Source organism: Nansenia antarctica, assembly GCF_963989245.1.
Source record: "Nansenia antarctica genome assembly, chromosome: 9".
Classification (NCBI taxonomy): domain Eukaryota; kingdom Metazoa; phylum Chordata; class Actinopteri; order Argentiniformes; family Microstomatidae; genus Nansenia; species Nansenia antarctica.
Window position 1 is genome coordinate 45,559,262 of NC_137679.1, and position 23,808 is coordinate 45,583,069.

General features: G+C 47.8%; 1 protein-coding gene across 1 annotated transcript; it reads right to left on the reverse strand.

The window, feature by feature from the left end:
• Positions 1-740: 740 nt before the first annotated feature.
• LOC308164919 (F-box only protein 6-like) lies at positions 741-20,240 on the reverse strand. The gene is made up of 7 exons (XM_080538991.1): positions 20,208-20,240; positions 19,972-20,172; positions 18,253-18,517; positions 17,583-17,697; positions 11,747-11,842; positions 10,785-10,920; positions 741-2,775 (listed from the first exon to the last, which is right to left on the reverse strand). Exons 2-7 carry the CDS (start codon positions 20,017-20,019, stop codon positions 2,629-2,631), a joined length of 807 nt encoding a protein of 268 aa, XP_080395117.1. The 5' UTR covers positions 20,020-20,172; positions 20,208-20,240; the 3' UTR covers positions 741-2,628.
• Between the last annotated feature and the right edge of the window lie 3,568 nt (positions 20,241-23,808).

The following is a 23,808-nucleotide window of genomic DNA, read 5'->3' on the forward strand; positions in this document are numbered from 1 at the left end:
ATTCTAAACCTGCTAACTGCGACACTTTAAATGAATGTGCAATAATACTATGTGCAAATATGACAACCCTTGTGTACATAAGGTTCAGATATAGGAAAAGTTAGTATGTATAGCATAGCATAGAGTACAGCACAGTGTTTTATTGTATAGTATAGTAGTATAGTATAGTAGATAGTGTACATAGCCTTTATTTATGTAAACCAGCTCTTTTCCCTTCTTGTTTTTAGTATTTTTTCCTAGCACCAGGGGAGCCCCCCCTCCTAAATTTCGTTGTTTGGTACCTGTACTGTATTAATGACAATAAAGACCATTCATTCATTCATTCATGTGGTCAGCTTACCTGGTACACCTGACTATCCCCGCCTCGGCCAGTAGGCTTTAGGCTCCCCTGAGCGGCGGTCAACGTAGTGTTCCAAGTTGCGTGGTTGTTGGTTGGTTGGTCCGGTAACAGAAACACATCCGTTTTGTTTTTATAACAAAGAATCCACGGGTTCTCCTGACGTGTTCCGCGTGTCCTTCACATCTCTGTCCTTCACACATCTCTTAACACCTGAACTTAATTGAGGTGATTACCTGTCCGTTACCAGTCTACGCATGCGCACTCATTCACACACGTATCAACAGTGCTTAACGCCCATATTTCTCAATGAAAGCCAGACCAAATAAAATGTGCAGGAAACGGAGAGAACTATCGCTTTCCACCCATCGTACCACAAGCCTGACAACACCAGGGCCGTTCGACTCTTTATTTAGTAACAACACCAGTAGAGCTGACTAAACACGCAGGAGGTTCACCACAGTACACAGACACATTATATTATTGCATTTATAAAAGTTGTTATACAGACTCACACAATTAAACACACACACACACACACACACACACACACATATTTCTGATATTCATACATGTATGTACACCAAATCACCTGTGTAACCTTTGTATACAAACGACATATATGTTGACTATTTTAACTTACATTCTTTTAAATGCTTACAAAAATAGGTGAGTACAATAAACCAGGTAGTCTTAAGGTGCCATTAGAACGTTGACATACAGGTGTTTAACCAGGTGTTCATTAACACACACCTGGATAACCAGGTGTTCATTAACACACAGAGGGATAAACGTTCATGCTAGGTTCTCCTTTTTCTGGATCAGACTTTACAGAAGTTACCCTTCTGACTGTAAAACAATATAACGCTGTAATTACTGAACTAACAACCTTCCGTCAGGCTAACAGCAGGGGGGTACGCCATCAACATCGCTAAAGACAAAATCCTGGCAGATTTTTTATCAATCTCACGAGACTAAGGTCATGTTCTCACATGAAAGTCAGAATCGAGACCCGGAGCAAGTGGATGAGTTCGCAACATTGTTGCATAAATTATTTCTCTGATTTGCGTTCTTACAGCCCTTCATGTAAACATACGCAAGTAACATACGCAATCGAAGCAACAGACGTGGTAGTTGATTGGTCAGTTCGTCCCGCTCTTATCCAGATCAACACGCATGCGCTGTTGTTCTCCTATGAACAGCCTCGATGCGTCGTTTCTAACCGGAGCGAAACCACCCTCTTCAAGCGGAGCATGCGTCGGTTGTTTGCTCCGGGAGAGACTTCGAATGCGCGTTCTCACAGCTCCAAACGACGCAGAGCAAAGCGAACTTTATCCTAAACTCCGTTTCAAGTGAAGCAAATGTTCTAGTGAGAACACACCCTTATATATATATTTTAAAAAAATAAGCCTGCATTTTCCGTTAGTGGCGTTGATGGAATACCCCCCAGTCCAGTGTCCCTGCAGCCATCAGTGACCCAGGGGGAGGAGCTATGACCCAGGGGGAGGAGCTATGACCCAGGGGGAGGAGCTATGACCCAGGGGGAGGAGCTATGACCCTGTTCCTTCTGTCCTTTGGTTTCTTCGTTGCATAAAGCTTCGGTGCTTTCCAAGCATAAACAGTATAGTGCAAAAATGATTAGCATTGCCCATTAACTGACAAAAATCATATATATATATATTTTTTGTTATACATAGTATCAATCACGTATGAACAGATAAACTGACAGACCTGGACCAGGTGAACAGGGAGCTCAGGGCAGGCAGGCACATAGTGGAGGACAGGGGAGGAGGCTGGTGGAGGTAGAAATCGGAGGACAGGCTCATTGTAACGTGTTTGACACCATTCCTCATTCCATACCCAGTACCCACGCGTTACAATGAGCCTCCCAATTCCATCTCCACCAGCCTCCTGTTTTTTGTTTATTTAAGGTATTTCTTCTGGGTGGGGCAGTCCCTCTCATATTTGTAATTTGACAGGATAGAGACAGTTTAGACAGACAGGAAAGTAAGGAGGAGAAGGGAGAGAGAGGGCACGTCAGCAGGGCATGGGCTTTGGGATTCAAACCCATGCCGACATGGGCTTATTGTGAGCACTGTAGACTGCGGTGCTAGTCCACTGGACCACCCCAGGACACTGAGAACCTCTAGTCTAAAGGGGAGGAGCTATGTGGCCAGGGGGGAGGAGCTACCTGCCCGGGGGGAGGAGCTATGTGCTCAGGGGGAGGAGCTATGTGCTCAGGGGAGGAGCTACCTGTCCAGGGGGAGGAGCTACCTGTCCAGGGGGAGGAGCTATCTGTCCAGCGAGGGGCAGACCTCCACGCTGCTGTTGGTGACCCTGATCCCGTACCAGCCGGCCCAGAACTGGGAGTCGGTTCCCCCGTGGACGAACCGCACGTACCGGACCCCGGGACCGTAGTTCTGGAACACGTGGGTCATCTGGAACACACACAGAACCAACATGGGTCATCTGGAACACACACAGACCAACATGGGTCATCTGGAACACACACACAGACCAACATGGGTCATCTGGAACACACAGACCAACATGGGTCATCTGGAACACACATAGAACCAACATGGGTCATCTGGAACACACACAGACCAATGAGGAGGTCTGGAACACACACAGACCAATGAGGAGGTCTGGAACACACACTGACCAATGAGGAGGTCTGGAACACACACACTGGCCAATGAGGAGGTCTGGAACACACACACTGACCAATGAGGAGGTCTGGAACACACACTGACCAATGAGGAGGTCTGGAACAAACAGTTCCACTGTTCAATTACCTGATTCCCGGTTGCATACGTAAAAATTCGCTCTGAGAGCGCCGGAGCGCACACTGGGTTCAACATCATAAAGGGACCCAAGCCATTTGATTGGACAAGAAGCGTTCCATCCATGAGTGCTGCTGACCAGATTTCCAGAGCAAATTTACGAACGCAGCCTCCCATTTCTGATGGTTCTGTCATGCCAAAACCTGGCACTGCCAAATCCTGGCAGGGCCATCAACGGCCTAATCGTTCGAACGCTCGTGCTAATCGTTTGCTAATCGTTCGAACGTTCGACGTGCGTTCCAGACTAGGGCCAAAATCGGACCGCCTGCGACGTCATTCTACTGCGCTGTATTTACTACCGCAGCAGATTAATGTGTGTATCTTAAACTGCGAAGACAAATGTAATCTTCTTGCACTTGAATAGCATTAAGGTTGATGCAGGCTCACTAGTCAGCTATATAATATATAACATTTTATATGAAAACACCTGCTAGCATGCTAATTTCACACGTAATTCGCTCCGCTAACGTAGTACGGAGTTGGCTAGTTAAACCACATCGCAGTGATAAATATTATTGTAGAGAACTTTGGTTCCCATGGGAGCGGGACAAGTCATTAGGGAAAAGCCCTGTATCGTCCACCAAGCTCCGCTCCCGAGCGAGGGCTGCCCGGGGGGGGGGGACAGACTGTGTGGAGGGGGGATAGGTCGTGGCAGGGCCGGTCTCCTAGCGGCCCACTAGTAACCCGCGCAGAGCTGATGAACTTGAACTTGTATTTTATTAAATAAAGTGATATATATTTTTGGTACACTGTGGTCGTGTGAGTGGTATTCTCAGGGTTCTGACATCCGGACCAGACCGGTAAAACAAAGGTGGTGGCAGCGGCTCTCAGCCTATCCAGGTTTAATACCTACCAGATAAACTTTATTACAATAAATTCCATAACTGCATACTAGGGCTGGGACGACGCGGCGACGTAGTCGACGTAATCGACTACGTCAATACGTCGACTTGCGTAATGTGCGTCGGTGCGTCGCAAATAAACAACATGGCTGCGACCAGTGGAGACCAGCAAGGAGGAAGTAGCCAAAATGTAATCTAATCTAAATATAATCATTAGTGATCAAAAACAATATCAAAAGTTTCATTATTCTCTCTATCTTCCTTCCTCTTATCTAGCTCAGCAAACACACACACACACGCGCGCGGACATGCGCGAACGCGAATTTCGTAAGCCATTTCTATTCCAGTAACGGAGCAGCTGATTAGTAAGAGAACGCGTGTAGAAAGTGTCTTTTGTTTTGTTTCATAGAAAATAGTGTTTATTTCAGATACTGTAGTGGAAGATATTATCCACATTTCCAGTGAAGTAGCTGCCATCTAGTTTTTTATTTTATTTTTATCCCGCCCCTTCATCACCCATCGTTGACGACGTGGATGGTTCAGGTTACACTGGTATGAACGCGGTTCTTCGCCGGTGTGAAAGCCCTATGAGTGTGTGTGTGTGTGTGTGTGTGTGTGTGTGTGTGTGTGTGTGCGTGTGTGTGGGTGTGTGTGGGTGTGTGTGTGTGCATCTGTGTGTGTGTGCGTTCATCTGTGTGTGTGCATCTGTGTGTATGTGTGTGTGTGTGTGTGTGTGGGTGTGTGTGGGTGTGTGTGTGTGCATCTGTGTGTGTGTGCGTTCATCTGTGTGTGTGCATCTGTGTGTATGTGTGTGTGTGTGTGTGTGTATCTGTGTGTGTGTGTGTAAGTGTATGCATCTGTGTGTGTGTGTGTGTGTGTGTTGGTAGAGCACTGCGCTACGACGCTTAGGTTGTGGGTTTGATTCCCGCTGGGACCATATATGGGGAGAACAAGTATTTGATACACTGCTGATTTTGCAGGTTTTCCCACTAAGAAAGAATGTAGAGGTCGGTAATTTTTATCATAGGTACACTTCAACTGAGAGAGACGGAATCTAAAACAAAAATCCAGAAAATCACATTGTATGACTTTTAAATAATTAATTTGCATTTTATTGTATGAAATAAGTATTTGATCACCTACCAACCAGTAATAATTCCGGCTCTCACAGACCTGTTAGTTTTTCTTTAAGAAGCCCTTCTATTCTCCACTCATTACCTGTATTAACTGCACCTGTTTGAACTCGTTACCTTTATAAAAGACACCTCTCCACACACTCAATCAATCAGACCCCAACCTCTCCACAATGGGCAAGACCAAAGAGCTTTCTAAGGACATCAGGGACAAAATTGTAGACCTGCACAAGGCTGGGATGGGCTACAGGACAATAGGGAAGCAGCTTGGTGAGAAGGCAACAACTGTTGGCGCAATTATTAGAAAATGGAAGAAATTTAAGATGACGGTCAATCTCCCTCGGTCTGGGGCTCCATGCAAGATCTCACCTCGTGGGGCATCAATGATCATAAGAAAGGTGAGGGATCAGCCCAGAACTACACGGCAGGACCTGGTCAATGACCTGAAGAGAGCTGGGACCACAGTCTCAAAGAAAACTATCAGTAACACACTACGCCGTCAGGGATTAAAATCCTGTAGCGCACGCAAGGTCCCCCTGCTCAAGCCAGCGCATGTCCAGGCCCGTCTGAGGTTTGCCAATGATCATCTGGATGATCCAGAGGAGGAATGGGAGAAGGTCATGTGGTCTGATGAGACCAAAATAGAGCTTTTTGGCATAAACTCCACTCGCCGTGTTTGGAGGAAGAAGAAGGATGAGTACAACCCCAAGAACACCATCCCAACCGTGAAGCATGGAGGTGGAAACATCATTCTTTGGGGATGCTTTTCTGCAAAGGGGACAGGACGAATGCACCGTATTGAGGGGAGGATGGATGGGGCCAAGTATCGCGAGATCTTGGCCAATAACCTCCTTCCCTCAGTAAGAGCATTGAAGATGGGTCGTGGCTGGGTCTTCCAGCATGACAACGACCCGAAACACACAGCCAGGGCAAGTAAGGAGTGGCTCCGTAAGAAGCATCTCAAGGTCCAGGAGTGGCCTAGCCAGTCTCCAGACCTGAACCCAATAGAAAATCTTTGGAGAGAGCTGAAAGTCTGTGTTGCCCAGCGACAGCCCCGAAACCTGAAGGATCTGGAGAAGATCTGTATGGAGGAGTGGGCCCAAATCACTGCTGCAGTGTGTGCAAACCTGGTCAAGAACTACAGGAAACGTCTGATCTCTGTAATTGCAAACAAAGGTTTCTTTACCAAATATTAAGTTCTGTTTTTCTGATGTATCAAATACTTATTTCATGCAATAAAATGTAAATTAATTACTTTAAAATCATACAATTTGATTTTCTGGATTTTTTTTTTAAGATTCTGTCTCACAGTTGAAGTGTACCTATGATAAAAATTACAGACCTCTACATTCTTTCTAAGTGGGAAAACGTGCAAAATCAGCAGTGTATCAAATACTTGTTCTCCCCACTGTATACTGAGAATGTATGCACTGCAATGTAAGATGCTTTGGATAACAACGGATAAGTTATGAACGAGCACTTGAAGCGGAGTTATTACTTGCAATTTTCCTTTTATTTGAAGTTAACTTTTATATTTTATGTTGGACTGTAAGAAAGAGAGGATATTTTTTGTTGTGGAATATTGCCCTGCAGTGCAGAAGCCTAATTTATATATTTGTACAAGAATAATTGAATAAAATACTGAGAAGTTTTTGACATTTATTTTGGGAAAATTAAGTGATACATTAATCGAACACAAAAAATAATAATCGTTAGACTAATCGTTAAATTAGTCGTTAGAGTAATCGACTAATCGGGAAAAAAAACGCTAGATTAATCGTTAGAAAAATAGTCGTTTGGGACAGCCCTACTGCATACTACTACGGAGCACGCACACACACACACACACACACGGAGGAAATCGCGCAATCAGCAGGAAGAGAGCGCGGAGAGCACCTCGGGTTGGGAGAGCCCTATAAGACCCCGACTATCAAATAAAAGCAGAACGGAATAAACGTTATCAAATACAACGTTATAAAATCCAGGTGTGCAGCACTACAATCCCATATTACGGGGCTTCAGCTGGACAACGGGGCGCTTGCAGCGTGCCTTGGTGACTGTTCGGAAAAGTAGAACTTTACGCACGCTGATCAAAGGTACTGTGGTAAACCTACTAGGTGCCATACAGCCACTCTCCGACTCCAGCTTGCGGCGCTCCTAACAACTGAGGAGCGTTCCACGTTCAGCACTGTGTCGACGGGTCCCCCGGCGGCTCCGTCACTACGAGCCGAGTCGACACGGTGCCACAACGCGCAGACCCCGGGGGAGGGTCTTGCCACCTGGGCAAGTTAAGTGCCTTTTTAATGTTAACATATATGTTCTGTGTTGTTATTGTCCGTGTCTGTGTTTGGGGGGGGGGGGGGGTCTAAAACAGCGGGGTTAATTGGAGGGATCTGAGGCTGGGGGAGCTGTCGGGTTGGTCAAAGGAAGTCTGGTCGTACCTGTCAATCAAAGCGCCCTAATCATGTGTGCCTAGTGAGAGGATGACATCATGTGTGCCTAGTGAGAGGGTGACATCATGTGTGCCTAGTGAGAGGATGACATCATGTGTGCCTAGTGAGAGGGTGAAATCATGTGTGCCTAGTGAGAGGGTGAAATCATGTGTGCCTAGTGAGAGGGTGACATCATGTGTGCCTAGTGAGAGGATGACATCATGTGTGCCTAGTGAGAGGATGACATCATGTGTGCCTAGTGAGAGGATGTAATCATGTGTGCCTAGTGAGAGGGTGACATCATGTGTGCCTAGTGAGAGGGTGAAATCATGTGTGCCTAGTGAGAGGATGAAGTCATGTGTGCCTAGTGAGAGGGTGAAGTCATGTGTGCCTAGTGAGAGGATGACATCATGTGTGCCTAGTGAGAGGATGAAATCATGTGTGCCTAGTGAGAGGATGACATCATGTGTGCCTAGTGAGAGGGTGAAATCATGTGTGCCTAGTGAGAGGGTGAAATCATGTGTGCCTAGTGAGAGGATGACATCATGTGTGCCTAGTGAGAGGATGAAATCATGTGTGCCTAGTGAGAGGGTGACATCATGTGTGCCTAGTGAGAGGGTGAAATCATGTGTGCCTAGTGAGAGGGTGAAATCATGTGTGCCTAGTGAGAGGATGACATCATGTGTGCCTAGTGAGAGGGTGACATCATGTGTGCCTAGTGAGAGGGTGACATCATGTGTGCCTAGTGAGAGGATGACATCATGTGTGCCTAGTGAGAGGGTGACATCATGTGTGCCTAGTGAGAGGATGACATCATGTGTGCCTAGTGAGAGGATGACATCATGTGTGCCTAGTGAGAGGATGACATCATGTGTGCCTAGTGAGAGGATGACATCATGTGTGCCTAGTGAGAGGGTGAAATCATGTGTGCCTAGTGAGAGGATGACATCATGTGTGCCTAGTGAGAGGGTGAAATCATGTGTGCCTAGTGAGAGGGTGAAATCATGTGTGCCTATATTATAGGGTGTAATTATTCTGTATGATAGCTGGTTAATCCAGGGGTGTGAATTGTTACGCTCGTAAGTGCCTTATGCGCTGGTTAACTGGGATAGACTGCTTGAGGTGGGTATAGGTCTTGGCAGGGCCGGTCAGCCCACTAATAACCTGCTGTGAGGCTTATGAATTGTTGATGAATAAAGTATTTCTATTGGTTTTTGTAGCTCTGTGTCGTGTGGTGGTGTGCTCCGACCTCTGTCCTCTGCCTTGTAAAATAAAGTGGCCCTTTTGTATTTCAAGTCATTGTCTGTGTCCTCTGTGCTTGTGGTCTGACAGTAGACCGGTTTGGTCTACCCCATCAAGGAGGTTTATTACAATATGATTACAGGTGGTCAGAATCAGATACCTGGTTGAAAGTAAAATACTTTGAACATCCCTGCATGAAAACACAAAAGGGCATCTAAATTCAGCACATTTATTTACATTACTTGACACCATGATGTCAATGGGAAAAGAGCGGCGCAATTCTACCAGCGATAATTTCAAAACAGCGATAATCGATGCTGCGTTCGTAAATACGTTCTGGAAATCTGATCACCACTCATGGAATGCCTCTTGTCCAATCAAATTACTTGGTCCCTTTATGACGTTGCACCTAATGTGCGTTCCGGCGCTCTCAGAGCAAAATTACGAACGCAGCCCAAGAAACGAGAGGCTACAAGTCAACTCGACATGGATATGTTACGGTACATGTGGGACAACTAGGGTTAGGGTTAGGTGCTACGTCGACTTGGTACATGCTGGCATGTCTAACCCTAACCCTAATCCTAACCCTACCCCTAACCGTAGCACCCTAGCACCTAACCCTAACCCTAGTTTTCCCACATGTACCGTAACAATTAAGTGTCCCAACCCGAGGTGCTCTCCGCACTCTCTTCCTGCTGATTGCGCGATTTTAACTAGCCAACTCCGTACTACGTTAGCGGAGCGAATTACGTGTGAAATTAGCATGCTAGCAGGTGTTTTCATATAAAATGTTATATATGATATAGCTGACTAGTGAGCCTGCATCAACCTTAATGCTATTCAAGTGCAAGAAGATTACATTTGTCTTCGCAGTTTAAGATACACACATTAATCTGCTGCGGTAGTAAACACAGCGCAGTAGAATGACGTCACAGGCGGTCAGATTTTGGCCCTAGTCTGGAACGCACGTCGAACGTTCGAACGATTAGCAAACGATTAGCAAGAGCATTCGAACGATTAGGCCGTTGATGGCCCTGACAGGATTTGGCAGCTGCCAGGTTTTGGCATGACAGTTCCACTGTTCAGTTTACCTGGTTCCATTTCTAATGGTTCCTACTAGTAGGTCGTCCTCGGACGAGCCCTCCATCGGCGCTTCCAGTCATCCCGATCCTCCATACATCTGGCTAGCTCCTTGGTCCTCCACACATCTGGCTAGCTCCCTGGTCCTCCATACATCTGGCTAGCTCCTTGGTCCTCCATACATCTGGCTAGCTCCCTGGTCCTCCATACATCTGGCTAGCTCCCTGGTTCTCCATACATCTGGCTAGCTCCCTGGTCCTCCATACATCTGGCTAGCTCCCTGGTCCTTCATACATCTGGCTAGCTCCCTGGTCCTCCATACATCTGGCTAGCTCCCTGATCCTCCATACATCTGGCTAATTCCCTGGTCCTCCATACATCTGGCTAGCTCCCTGGTCCTCCATACATCTGGCTAGCTCCCTGGTCCTCCATACATCTGGCTAGCTCCCTGGTCCTCCATACATCTGGCTAGCTCCCTGATCCTCCATACATCTGGCTAATTCCCTGGTCCTCCATACATCTGGCTAGCTCCCTGGTCCTCCATACATCTGGCTAGCTCCCTGGTCCTCCATACATCTGGCTAGCTCGCCGGTACTTTCCGCTCCTGCATCTTTCTTGAGTACGTCCACGTATGTTAGTGTGGGACGCTCTTGTGATCGATGCCCGCGCGTTGGCTCCCACACAACCCGTCTGCTGGCTGGCAGCTCCTGGTGTCTCTGGCAGTGACCTGCCAGCCTCATTCTCCTGACTGCTATTTTCTCGCTTATCCTAGGTGACCCCCCATACAGATGTTTGTTGGTAATATGCTCGCTCTTGTCGATGTTAAGTACTGCACTGTTCAGTTTACCTGGTTCCATTTCTGTTCAGTTTACCTGGTTCCATTTCTGGTCGTTCCACTGTTCGAAGTAGATGGTGTCGGAGGAGAAGGTCTGCAGCGGCTTCTTCTTCTGGTTCAGCAGCTCCACGGTCATCCAGTACTGGCAGCCGCAGTCCCAGCGGGGAGCGTACCTGACACACACACACACACACACACACAATTAACAACATACTGACAACATGGGCAGAGTAGTAATAATAATAATAATAATAATAATAACTTTTATTTGTATAATGCTTTTCCTGCAAACGTTGCAGCTCAAAGTGCCTTAATCATTATATAATCATAATTTAAACATTTAGTCATTTAAAGGCAATATTTAAAAGATGGGTTTTTAGTCTTGACTTGAACATATGTGCTGAGGTTGCATCCCTAATGTAAACTGGCAGTGCATTCCACAATCTGGGTGCATAAAATGAGAATGCAGCCTCACAAAATATCTTCTTTGGTACACGTGGTACACAGAGAAAACCAGCGTCAGAAGACCTGAGAGCTCTATTGGGCTGATATTCTAGCAGAAGACATGAGAGCTCTATTGGGCTGATATTCTAGCAGAAGACATGAGAGCTCTATTGGGCTGATATGCTAGCAGAAGACCTGAGAGCTCTATTGGGCTGATATGCTAGCAAAAGACCTGAGAGCTCTATTGGGCTGATATGCTAGCAGAAGACCTGAGAGCTCTATTGGGCTGATATGCTAGCAGAAGACCTGGGAGCTCTATTGGGCTGATATGCTAGCAGAAGGTCTTTCAGATTCAGTAGACACAGAGAAGGTTCCAGTAGGTGTTCTCACCAGTCAGACACCAGGATGTGTTGTTAAACTCACCAGTCAGACACCAGGATGTGTTGTTAAACTCACCAGTCAGACACCAGGATGTGTTGTTAAACTCACCAGTCAGACACCAGGATGTGTTGTTAAACTCACCAGTCAGACACCAGGATGTGTTGTTAAACTCACCAGTCAGACACCAGGATGTCGGGCTGGAAGGCGTCCATGAACGTGGGGCAGTAGCCCTCCTTCTGCAGGTCCACCAGCTGGCACTTCTGGCAAGGCCTGGGGTCAAAGGTCAACACAAACAAGGCCTGGGGTCAAAGGTCAACACAAACAAGGCCTGGGGTCAAAGGTCAACACTAACAAGGCCTGGGGTCAAAGGTCAACACAAACAGGGCCTGGGGTCAAAGGTCAACACAAACAAGGCCCGGGGTCAAAGGTCAACACAAACAAGGCCCGGGGTCAAAGGTCAACACAAACAAGGCCTGGGGTCAAAGGTCAACACAAACAAGGCCTGGGGTCAAAGGTCAACACAAACAAGGCCTGGGGTCAAAGGTCAACACAAACAAGGCCTGGGGTCAAAGGTCAACACAAACAAGGCCTGGGGTCAAAGGTCAACACTAACAAGGCCTGGGGTCAAAGGTCAACACAAACAAGGCCTGGGGTCAAAGGTCAACACTAACCCAAAATCACCTCAGCTGACACATGACAGGTGAACTCACCTCCATGAGGTCAGACAGGTGAACTCACCTCCATGAGGTCAGACAGGAGAACTCACCTCCATGAGGACAGACAGGTGAACTCACCTCCATGAGGTCAGACAGGTGAACTCACCTCCATGAGGACAGACAGGTGAACTCACCTCCATGAGGTCAGACAGACAGGTGAACTCACCTCCATGAGGTCAGACAGGTGAACTCACCTCCATGAGGACAGACAGATGAACTCACCTCCATGAGGTCAGACAGGTGAACTCACCTCCATGAGGTCAGACAGGTGAACTCACCTCCATGAGGTCAGACAGGTGAACTCACCTCCATGAGGTCAGACAGACAGGTGAACTCACCTCCATGAGGTCAGACAGGTGAACTCACCTCCATGAGGACAGACAGATGAACTCACCTCCATGAGGACAGACAGGTGAACTCACCTCCATGAGGACAGACAGGTGAACTCACCTCCATGAGGTCAGACAGACAGGAGAACTCACCTCCATGAGGACAGACAGGTGAACTCACCTCCATGAGGTCAGACAGGTGAACTCACCTCCATGAGGTCAGACAGGTGAACTCACCTCCATGAGGACAGACAGACAGGTGAACTCACCTCCATGAGGTCAGACAGGTGAACTCACCTCCATGAGGACAGACAGATGAACTCACCTCCATGAGGACAGACAGGTGAACTCACCTCCATGAGGACAGACAGGTGAACTCACCTCCATGAGGTCAGACAGACAGGAGAACTCACCTCCATGAGGACAGACAGGTGAACTCACCTCCATGAGGTCAGACAGGTGAACTCACCTCCATGAGGACAGACAGATGAACTCACCTCCATGAGGTCAGACAGGTGAACTCACCTCCATGAGGACAGACAGGAGAACTCACCTCCATGAGGTCAGACAGACAGATGAACTCACCTCCATGAAGACAGACAGGTGAACTCACCTCCATGAGGACAGACAGGTGAACTCACCTCCATGAGGTCAGACAGACAGATGAACTCACCTCCATGAGGACAGACAGGTGAACTCACCTCCATGAGGACAGACAGGTGAACTCACCTCCATGAGGTCAGACAGGTGAACTCACCTCCATGAGGTCAGACAGGTGAACTCACCTCCATGAGGTCAGACAGGAGAACTCACCTCCATGAGGACAGACAGGTGAACTCACCTCCATGAGGTCAGACAGGTGAACTCACCTCCATGAGGTCAGACAGGTGAACTCACCTCCATGAGGTCAGACAGGTGAACTCACCTCCATGAGGTCAGACAGGTGAACTCACCTCCATGAGGTCAGACAGGTGAACTCACCTCCATGAGGACAGACAGGTGAACTCACCTCCATGAGGTCAGACAGGAGAACTCACCTCCATGAGGACAGACAGGTGAACTCACCTCCATGAGGTCAGACAGGTGAACTCACCTCCATGAGGTCAGACAGACAGGAGAACTCACCTCCATGAGGTCAGACAGGTGAACTCACCTCCATGAGGACAGACAGATGAACTCACCTCCATGAGGTCAGACAGGTGAACTCACCTCCATGAGGACAGACAGGAGAACTCACCTCCATGAGGTCAGACAGGTGAACTCACCTCCATGAGGTCAGACAGGTGAACTCACCTCCATGAGGACAGACAGGTGAACTCACCTCCATGAGGTCAGACAGGTGAACTCACCTCCATGGGGTCAGACAGGTGAACTCACCTCCATGAGGTCAGACAGACAGGTGAACTCACCTCCATGAGGTCAGACAGGTGAACTCACCTCCATGAGGTCAGACAGGTGAACTCACCTCCATGAGGTCAGACAGGTGAACTCACCTCCATGAGGACAGACAGGTGAACTCACCTCCATGAGGACAGACAGATGAACTCACCTCCATGAGGTCAGACAGGTGAACTCACCTCCATGAGGACAGACAGATGAACTCACCTCCATGAGGTCAGACAGGTGAACTCACCTCCATGAGGTCAGACAGACAGGTGAACTCACCTCCATGAGGACAGACAGGTGAACTCACCTCCATGAGGACAGACAGGTGAACTCACCTCCATGAGGACAGACAGATGAACTCACCCCCATGAGGTCAGACAGGTGAACTCACCTCCATGAGGTCAGACAGACAGATGAACTCACCTCCATGAGGACAGACAGATGAACTCACCTCCATGAGGACAGACAGGTGAACTCACCTCCATGAGGTCAGACAGACAGGTGAACTCACCTCCATGAGGTCAGACAGGTGAACTCACCTCCATGAGGTCAGACAGGTGAACTCACCTCCATGAGGACAGACAGATGAACTCACCTCCATGAGGACAGACAGGTGAACTCACCTCCATGAGGTCAGACAGACAGGTGAACTCACCTCCATGAGGTCAGACAGGTGAACTCACCTCCATGAGGTCAGACAGGTGAACTCACCTCCATGAGGTCAGACAGGTGAACTCACCTCCATGAGGACAGACAGGTGAACTCACCTCCATGAGGTCAGACAGGTGAACTCACCTCCATGAGGACAGACAGGTGAACTCACCTCCATGAGGACAGACAGGTGAACTCACCTCCATGAGGACAGACAGATGAACTCACCTCCATGAGGACAGACAGATGAACTCACCTCCATGAGGTCAGACAGGTGAACTCACCTCCATGAGGACAGACAGGAGAACTCACCTCCATGAGGTCAGACAGGTGAACTCACCTCCATGAGGACAGACAGGAGAACTCACCTCCATGAGGACAGACAGGTGAACTCACCTCCATGGGGTCAGACAGATGAACTCACCTCCATGAGGACAGACAGGTGAACTCACCTCCATGAGGACAGACAGGAGAACTCACCTCCATGAGGTCAGACAGGTGAACTCACCTCCATGAGGTCAGACAGGTGAACTCACCTCCATGAGGACAGACAGGTGAACTCACCTCCATGAGGACAGACAGGAGAACTCACCTCCATGAGGTCAGACAGATGAACTCACCTCCATGAGGACAGACAGGTGAACTCACCTCCATGAGGACAGACAGGTGAACTCACCTCCATGAGGACAGACAGGTGAACTCACCTCCATGAGGACAGACAGGAGAACTCACCTCCATGAGGTCAGACAGATGAACTCACCTCCATGAGGACAGACAGGTGAACTCACCTCCATGAGGACAGACAGGTGAACTCACCTCCATGAGGACAGACAGGTGAACTCACCTCCATGAGGTCAGACAGATGAACTCACCTCCATGAGGTCAGACAGACAGGTGAACTCACCTCCATGAGGACAGACAGGTGAACTCACCTCCATGAGGTCAGACAGGTGAACTCACCTCCATGAGGTCAGACAGACAGGTGAACTCACCTCCATGAGGACAGACAGGTGAACTCACCTCCATGAGGACAGACAGGTGAACTCACCTCCATGAGGTCAGACAGGTGAACTCACCTCCATGAGGTCAGACAGGTGAACTCACCTCCATGAGGACAGACAGGTGAACTCACCTCCATGAGGACAGACAGGTGAACTCACCTCCATGAGGTCAGACAGGTGAACTCACCTCCATGAGGACAGACAGATGAACTCACCTCCATGAGGACAGACAGGTGAACTCACCTCCATGAGGTCAGACAGAGGAACTCACCTCCATGAGGTCAGACAGGTGAACTCACCTCCATGAGGTCAGACAGGTGAACTCACCTCCATGAGGTCAGACAGGTGAACTCACCTCCATGAGGTCAGACAGACAGATGAACTCACCTCCATGAGGACAGACAGGTGAACTCACCTCCATGAGGACAGACAGATGAACTCACCTCCATGAGGTCAGACAGGTGAACTCACCTCCATGGGGTCAGACAGGAGAACTCACCTCCATGAGGTCAGACAGGTGAACTCACCTCCATGAGGACAGACAGGTGAACTCACCTCCATGAGGTCAGACAGGTGAACTCACCTCCATGAGGACAGACAGGTGAACTCACCTCCATGAGGTCAGACAGAGGAACTCACCTCCATGAGGTCAGACAGGTGAACTCACCTCCATGAGGTCAGACAGACAGATGAACTCACCTCCATGAGGTCAGACAGGTGAACTCACCTCCATGAGGTCAGACAGGTGAACTCACCTCCATGAGGACAGACAGGTGAACTCACCTCCATGAGGTCAGACAGAGGAACTCACCTCCATGAGGTCAGACAGGTGAACTCACCTCCATGAGGTCAGACAGACAGGTGAACTCACCTCCATGAGGACAGACAGGTGAACTCACCTCCATGAGGTCAGACAGGTGAACTCACCTCCATGAGGTCAGACAGGTGAACTCACCTCCATGAGGTCAGACAGGTGAACTCACCTCCATGAGGTCAGACAGGTGAACTCACCTCCATGAGGTCAGACAGATGAACTCACCTCCATGAGGACAGACAGGTGAACTCACCTCCATGAGGACAGACAGGTGAACTCACCTCCATGAGGTCAGACAGACAGGTGAACTCACCTCCATGAGGTCAGACAGGTGAACTCACCTCCATGAGGTCAGACAGATGAACTCACCTCCATGAGGACAGACAGGTGAACTCACCTCCATGAGGTCAGACAGGTGAACTCACCTCCATGAGGTCAGACAGGTGAACTCACCTCCATGAGGTCAGACAGGTGAACTCACCTCCATGAGGACAGACAGGTGAACTCACCTCCATGAGGTCAGACAGGTGAACTCACCTCCATGAGGTCAGACAGGTGAACTCACCTCCATGAGGACAGACAGGTGAACTCACCTCCATGAGGACAGACAGATGAACTCACCTCCATGAGGACAGACAGGTGAACTCACCTCCATGAGGTCAGACAGGTGAACTCACCTCCATGAGGACAGACAGATGAACTCACCTCCATGAGGACAGACAGGTGAACTCACCTCCATGAGGTCAGACAGGTGAACTCACCTCCATGAGGTCAGACAGGTGTGCACATGTCAAAAGGACAGAGGTCTGATAACGATTTTGACTCCTTTTTTAAATATTTTTTTTTATTAAATTGTTATTCTCTGACCAAAATGGTTATCTATGAATATACTTGTACTTAAAACATGGACTTTCATCTTAAAATGTTCGATTTTTACTGGAGGGGTTCTGCTGTATCTTAATAAGATACTACTGTATCTATCTACTGTATCTATCTACTGTATCTATCTACTGTATCTATCTTGCATTCAATGGTGTCATGAACACCCAAATGTAGCAACAGTGAAAACAAAGGTCTCGAAAAATGTTTACGTAGCCTAATCAAGATACTCACTGATAAGACGTGACGAACATGTGTTTCACCGTGTTGTCTGGATGTGGGACCTTAACGGGTTCAATCTTCCACTTATCGCCTCCGTTCTCAAGAATCTGCCAACCGTTTAATTTTTCTGAAGAAAAATCAAGCAGGGTGTATACAGGAATCTTGAGGTTAATTTCAATACCTTTCTAAGACTTTTTAAAGACCTTGTCAATATTTTTCCAGACCTCACCGCCACTTGGAGCTGTAACCGTTGACATCAGTGACACCTTTAACTTAACAGTTTTAGTTTGCAACAGACTAGACCACTATCATACAACAGAATTTCCGGTTCATCTTTGTTTTTTAATAAAACTAATAAATTCACAAAATTCACAAATTCACACTTTTACTAAAAGTCTTTAGGACTCAAACTCTTTGGACAGAGTCGAATTCAGAAAAATACCAACAAAATTCAAGACCTCATAAAATCGTGATAAGACTTTTTAATACTTATTAAGGGTCTTGATTTTCCCAACATTTATTTATCAACTTTTAATACTTTTCAAGACACCGCGGATACCCTGTCAAGGGACTTTTAAGGGGTGAACTCTCTGGTAAATGATACTAGAAACCCCCTCCCTCCCAACAGAACCAACAGAAGTGAAAGTGAAACGTGTTGTGGTTTCTCAATTCTCAATCTCACCGTCTGCTTTGCAGTTCTGGAGGAGGTTACGTCGCTTGGTGCACAGGAAGTAGAACAGCCGCCAGTCCTTGGGCAGCTTGGTGGCGTCGCAGAGCTGGTAGGCCTCCCGCCGGCACCTCTCCCTCCAGAGGGAGTCACTGTCCACCACCTCCCTCCAGGCCCGGCACACCAGCCGGCAGGCCCGCACCACCTGGCTGGGCGGGACGTGGAGGAAGATCTCCTCCAGCACCTCCAGGGGCAGCGACGGGAGCAGCGGACCTGGCCACTGGAACACACATTTACATTTTACATGTTTGTCATTTAGCAGACGCCTTATTCCAAAGCGACTTACATTTGACTCAATACATTTGACTAAGCAAGTTGAATCAATCCACCAGTCGTAGCAGGAAGAGTAATCCAGCTCAGGCCCGGGGCCATTGATAGAAGGACAAACCTTCTTCTATCACCTTCTTCTAAACCTAGTTTTTTAAATATATATGTGACGCGATCTGGTGGAATGATCAAAGAGGGGGCAAAGTCATTTTTCTGTTTTTTACATATGCTTAAACTACAGATTGTAAGCTTTCAAATGATGTGTCATACATAGACATCGGGAAAACATGTAAGACAACATGAGTATTTAAAAAGTGAAAGTGAAAAGTGCATTTAATGTATTTGTAGTGAGAGACATTGGGCTACCTGGATGACAAGGAGGAAAACCCCCACGACGAACCATCCGCATGTTTCAAACTCTCCGACTCAAATTTGCACAATTTAAAGGAGCTGTATTGTCATGGTTACGTGGGAAACACATGTTAACATTACCAAAGGCGAGTGTGAGGATAAAAAACAAACGAAAAAGAGTATCCCCATGTACGACTGGAATAAAGAGCTGTGTATGTACAGTATATACAGTATACAGTACAGTATATGTTATGTCCACAGGACCGCAGAGAGGTCAGACTAGGATATAATATAGTCTTATTTTGTTCGTCTATCTGCCCGTTTTTATTTCAAGTGACATAAACCCGTTTAGATGTTCTGCACAGTCAGAGAATATGTGGACAGTCTTGTCTTATCAGACACACAGACAGACAGTCTAGTTACAGACACACAGACAGACAGACAGACAGACAGACAGTCTAGTTACAGACAGACAGACAGACAGACAGTCTAGTTACAGACACAGAGACAGACAGACAGTCTAGTTACAGACAGACAGACAGTCTAGTTACAGACAGACAGACAGACAGACAGTCTAGTTACAGACACACAGACAGACAGACAGACAGTCTAGTTACAGACAGACAGACAGACAGTCTAGTTACAGACACAGAGACAGACAGTCTAGTTACAGACAGACAGACAGACAATCTAGTTACAGACAGACAGACACACAGACAGACAGTCTAGTTACAGACAGACAGACAGACAGACAGACAGACAGACAGACAGACAGTCTAGTTACAGACAGACAGACAGTCTAGTTACAGACACACAGACAGACAGACAGACAGTCTAGTTACAGACAGTCTAGTTACAGACAGACAGACAGACACACAGACAGACAGACAGTCTAGTTACAGACAGACAGACAGACAGTCTAGTTACAGACAGACAGACAGTCTAGTTACAGACAGACAGACAGACAGACAGACAGTCTAGTTACAGACAGACAGACAGACAGTCTAGTTACAGACAGACACACACACAGACAGACAGACAGACAGACAGACTCACATCTTCCGGGGTTGAGCTGGCCTCGTTGCCCATGGCTCCTCTCTTCATGTCAGCAGTAATGAGCCGCCTCGCCTCCTCCTCGCCTCGGCTTGAGTTTCCAAACAGGAGAAGGTCTGCACGGAGGAAATGTGAGAATAGCTATCTAACCCTAAACCTAAACCTAACCCTACCACCATACACCCTGACTCACTCAATCTAACCCTACCACCATACACCCTGACTCACTCAGACCAGACGTCCCTGGTCCACTTCGGTTTATTTACTTCCTGAATAGCTCTGGATCTGGGCTGAGTTCAGTGGCCTGGTATCGCTGCCTGGCTGCGTTGTGACAGTTGGTCGATCCCGTCCGCTGTGGCAGCCACTCTGCGCAGCGCGGCTGCATTGGCGGGTGACCTGGAACGTAGCTCGGACTGATGACGCGTCCATGCGTCATTGTCGTGCAGTTTCAGATTTCCGAGAGAGAGAAAGAAGAGAGAGAGAGGGGGAGGGGGCAGAGGGAGAGAGAGAGGTGGGGAGAGAGAGAAAGAAGAGAGAGAAAGAGAGAGGGGGGGGGAGAGAGAGAAAGAAGAGAGAGAGAGAGAGAGAAAGAAGAGAGAGAGGGGGGAGAGAGAGAAAGAAGAGAGAGAGAGAGAGAGAGAAAGAAGAGAGAGAGAGGGGGGAGAGAGAGAAAGAAGAGAGAGAGAGAGAGAGGGGGGGGAGAGAGAGAGAAAGGAGAGAGAATAATAATATAATATATTGAATATAATGAATATTAATATAATAATAATATAATATTATAATAATAATAACTTTTATTTTTATAGCACTTTTCCTGCAAACGTTGCAGCTCAACGTGCTTTAATCATTATATAATCATAACTTAATTATTTAGTAATTTAAAGGCAAAATATAAAAAATAAAAATAAAAAATGACTTGAACATAATGTGCTGAGGTTGCATCCACAATCTGGAGCATAAAATGAGAATGCAGCCTCACCAAATCTCTTCTTAATAATACTAAATAAATACTTAATAATAACTTTATTTGTACAGCACTTTTCCTGCAAACGTTGCAGCTCAAAGTGCTTAACAACTGGCTTCGTGGTGCACAACCACTGTACGTTTCAAGTTAGATATTTTGTTGAAAAAGGCAGGAAATGTGATTGATACCATACCTCTAAATCTGACCTATACACTGACAGGGTTTACAGCAAGTAGCGCCCACATTGTGTGATATTTGGGTACGGTCTAGTAATGAGTAATGAACATTCAAACATCACCTTCTGACAAAACACCCTCAGCTAACGTTAACTAGATTAGTCAGCTTTTTTCAACGACTTTTCGGCCTTGTTCTGAAACACATCACCTTCTGACAAAACACCCACAGCAGGACAGAAAGCCCCTGGACGTGTTTCAGAACAAGGCCGAAAACTCATTGAAAAAAGCTGACTAATCTAAATTAGTTAACGTTAGCTACTTTTACTGTTGTGTGTGACGCAGTTAATTTTTAGATATTTTTTCCAACCCAAGCCATGTAACAACATGACGATGGAGAATGGTCAGCCCTACACAATCTTATTATTACTGGTTAAACTATTGTTTAAAAGTATTAAATCAGAAGACATATGTTCTGTACTGGAGCTGGTGAGTGAGCCTTGCATGACAAATTGATTTAATAATAATAATAATAATAATAATAACTTTAATTTCTATAGTGCCTTTCAAAAAACCCAAGGACGCTTTACAATTCTAGGGATTGATCAGACAGACAAAACAGAAAACAAACAAAGCAAAACTGAAACATTGACTAGGGGCCAAAGGCCTTGGAGAACAGATGTGTTTTGAGGGCTGATTTGAAGGTCTCCAGGGTGGGGGCGTTGCGGATCACTATGGGGAAAGAGTTCCAGAGAGTAGGTGCAGACACGCTGAAGGCTCTGTCCCCAAAGGTCCGTAGGTTGGTGCGGGGGGTGGATAGCAGGCCCATGTCTGCGGACCGCAGACGCCTTGATTTGATCAATAGAAATGTTATCTAATCTAAATGAGTTCAGTTCATAGCAACGACGTTCACAGCACAATGTTAGCTAAGCATGCTAGTTCTATGGTAGCTGAAATGTTTGCTGTCCCGAAATGTGGATAACTGTCAGCTGTGTTACTCCGGTGAGGGCAGAGAGCACTCTGACTGTCAATCTCCTTGTGTTCAGTATTCAACATCAATAAAGAAGAAACCACATTAAAGACCTGAGAGCTCTAAGCTCTTCCCAAGGGTGGTTCCACGCATCTCCATGCGGCTCCACGCGTCTCCATGCGTCTCCACGCGTCTCCATGCGTCTCTCGCTGTACCTGCGGAGGGGAAGGCGGTGAGCCACTGTGGGGTCAATGGCGTATCAGGAGCCTTCATCCTCCAGGTCCTCTACTGTGGTCAGGTCCTCTACTGTGGTCAGGTCCTCTAGCAGCTGGTCAGGTCCTCTACTGTGGTCAGGTCCTCTACTGTGGTCAGGTCCTCTACTGTGGTCAGGTCCTCTACTGTGGTCAGGTCCTCTAGCAGCTGGTCAGGTCCTCTACTGTGGTCAGGTCCTCTACTGTGGTGAGGTCCTCTACTGTGGTCAGGTCCTCTACTGTGGTGAGGTCCTCTACTGTGGTCAGGTCCTCTACTGTGGTGAGGTCCTCTAGCAGCTGGTCAGGTCCTCTACTGTGGTCAGGTCCTCTACATTTTACATTTACATTTTTGGCATTTAGCTGAGTTGAACTCTGGACATTCCGATCACCGGTCCCACCACTACAAACACAAAAGGCTCCGCTGAGATTCGAACTCAGGATCTCCTGTTTACTAGACAGGCGCTTTAACCAACTAAGCCACGGCGCCTGTTCTGTCATAGGGATAAAAACACCATCCAGGAGCCACGCTGTGACTGGCAGGGTCACTCACTCAGGTTCACTGATCTAAGTATTACCATCGGCATAACTAACTAACATTTTGGGGAGGTGATTATCTTCAGCCCATGAATGGGGGGGGCTACTCACTACTTGCCCTCCTGGAAGGTGTTTTTGTAACAGACTGTGGTTGGTGGGGCTGGGGTCTAACAGACTGTGGTTGGGGTGGCTGGGGTCTAACAGACTGGTTGGGGGGCTGGGGTCTAACAGACTGTGGTTGGGGGGGCTGGGGTCTAACAGACTGTGGTTGGGGGGGCTGGGGTCTAACAGACTGTGGTTGGGGGGGCTGGGGTCTAACAGACTGTGGTTGGGGTGGCTGGGGTCTAACAGACTGTGGTTGGGATGGCTGGGGTCTAACAGGCTGTGGTTGGGGTGGCTGGGGTCTAACAGACTGTGGTTGGGGTGACTGGGGTCTAACAGACTGTGGTTGGGGGGGCTGGGGTCTAACAGACTGTGGTTGGGGGGGCTGGGGTCTAACAGACTGTGGTTGGGGGGGCTGGGGTCTAACAGACTGTGGTTGGGGGGGCTGGGGTCTAACAGACTGTGGTTGGGGGGGCTGGGGTCTAACAGACTGTGGTTGGGGTGGCTGGGGTCTAACAGACTGTGGTTGGGGTGGCTGGGGTCAAACAGACTGTGGTTGGGGGGGCTGGGGTCTAACAGGCTGTGGTTGGGGTGGCTGGGGTCTAACAGACTGTGGTTGGGGTGGCTGGGGTCTAACAGACTGTGGTTGGGGTGGCTGGGGTCTAACAGACTGTGGTTGGGGTGGCTGGGGTCTAACAGACTGTGGTTGGGGTGGCTGGGGTCTAACAGACTGTGGTTGGGGGGGCTGGGGTCTTTGATGACCCTTTGTTGTATATGAATGAATGAATGATCTTTATTGTCATGGTAACAGGTACAACGAAATTTAAATGCAAGCCCTAGGTGTTA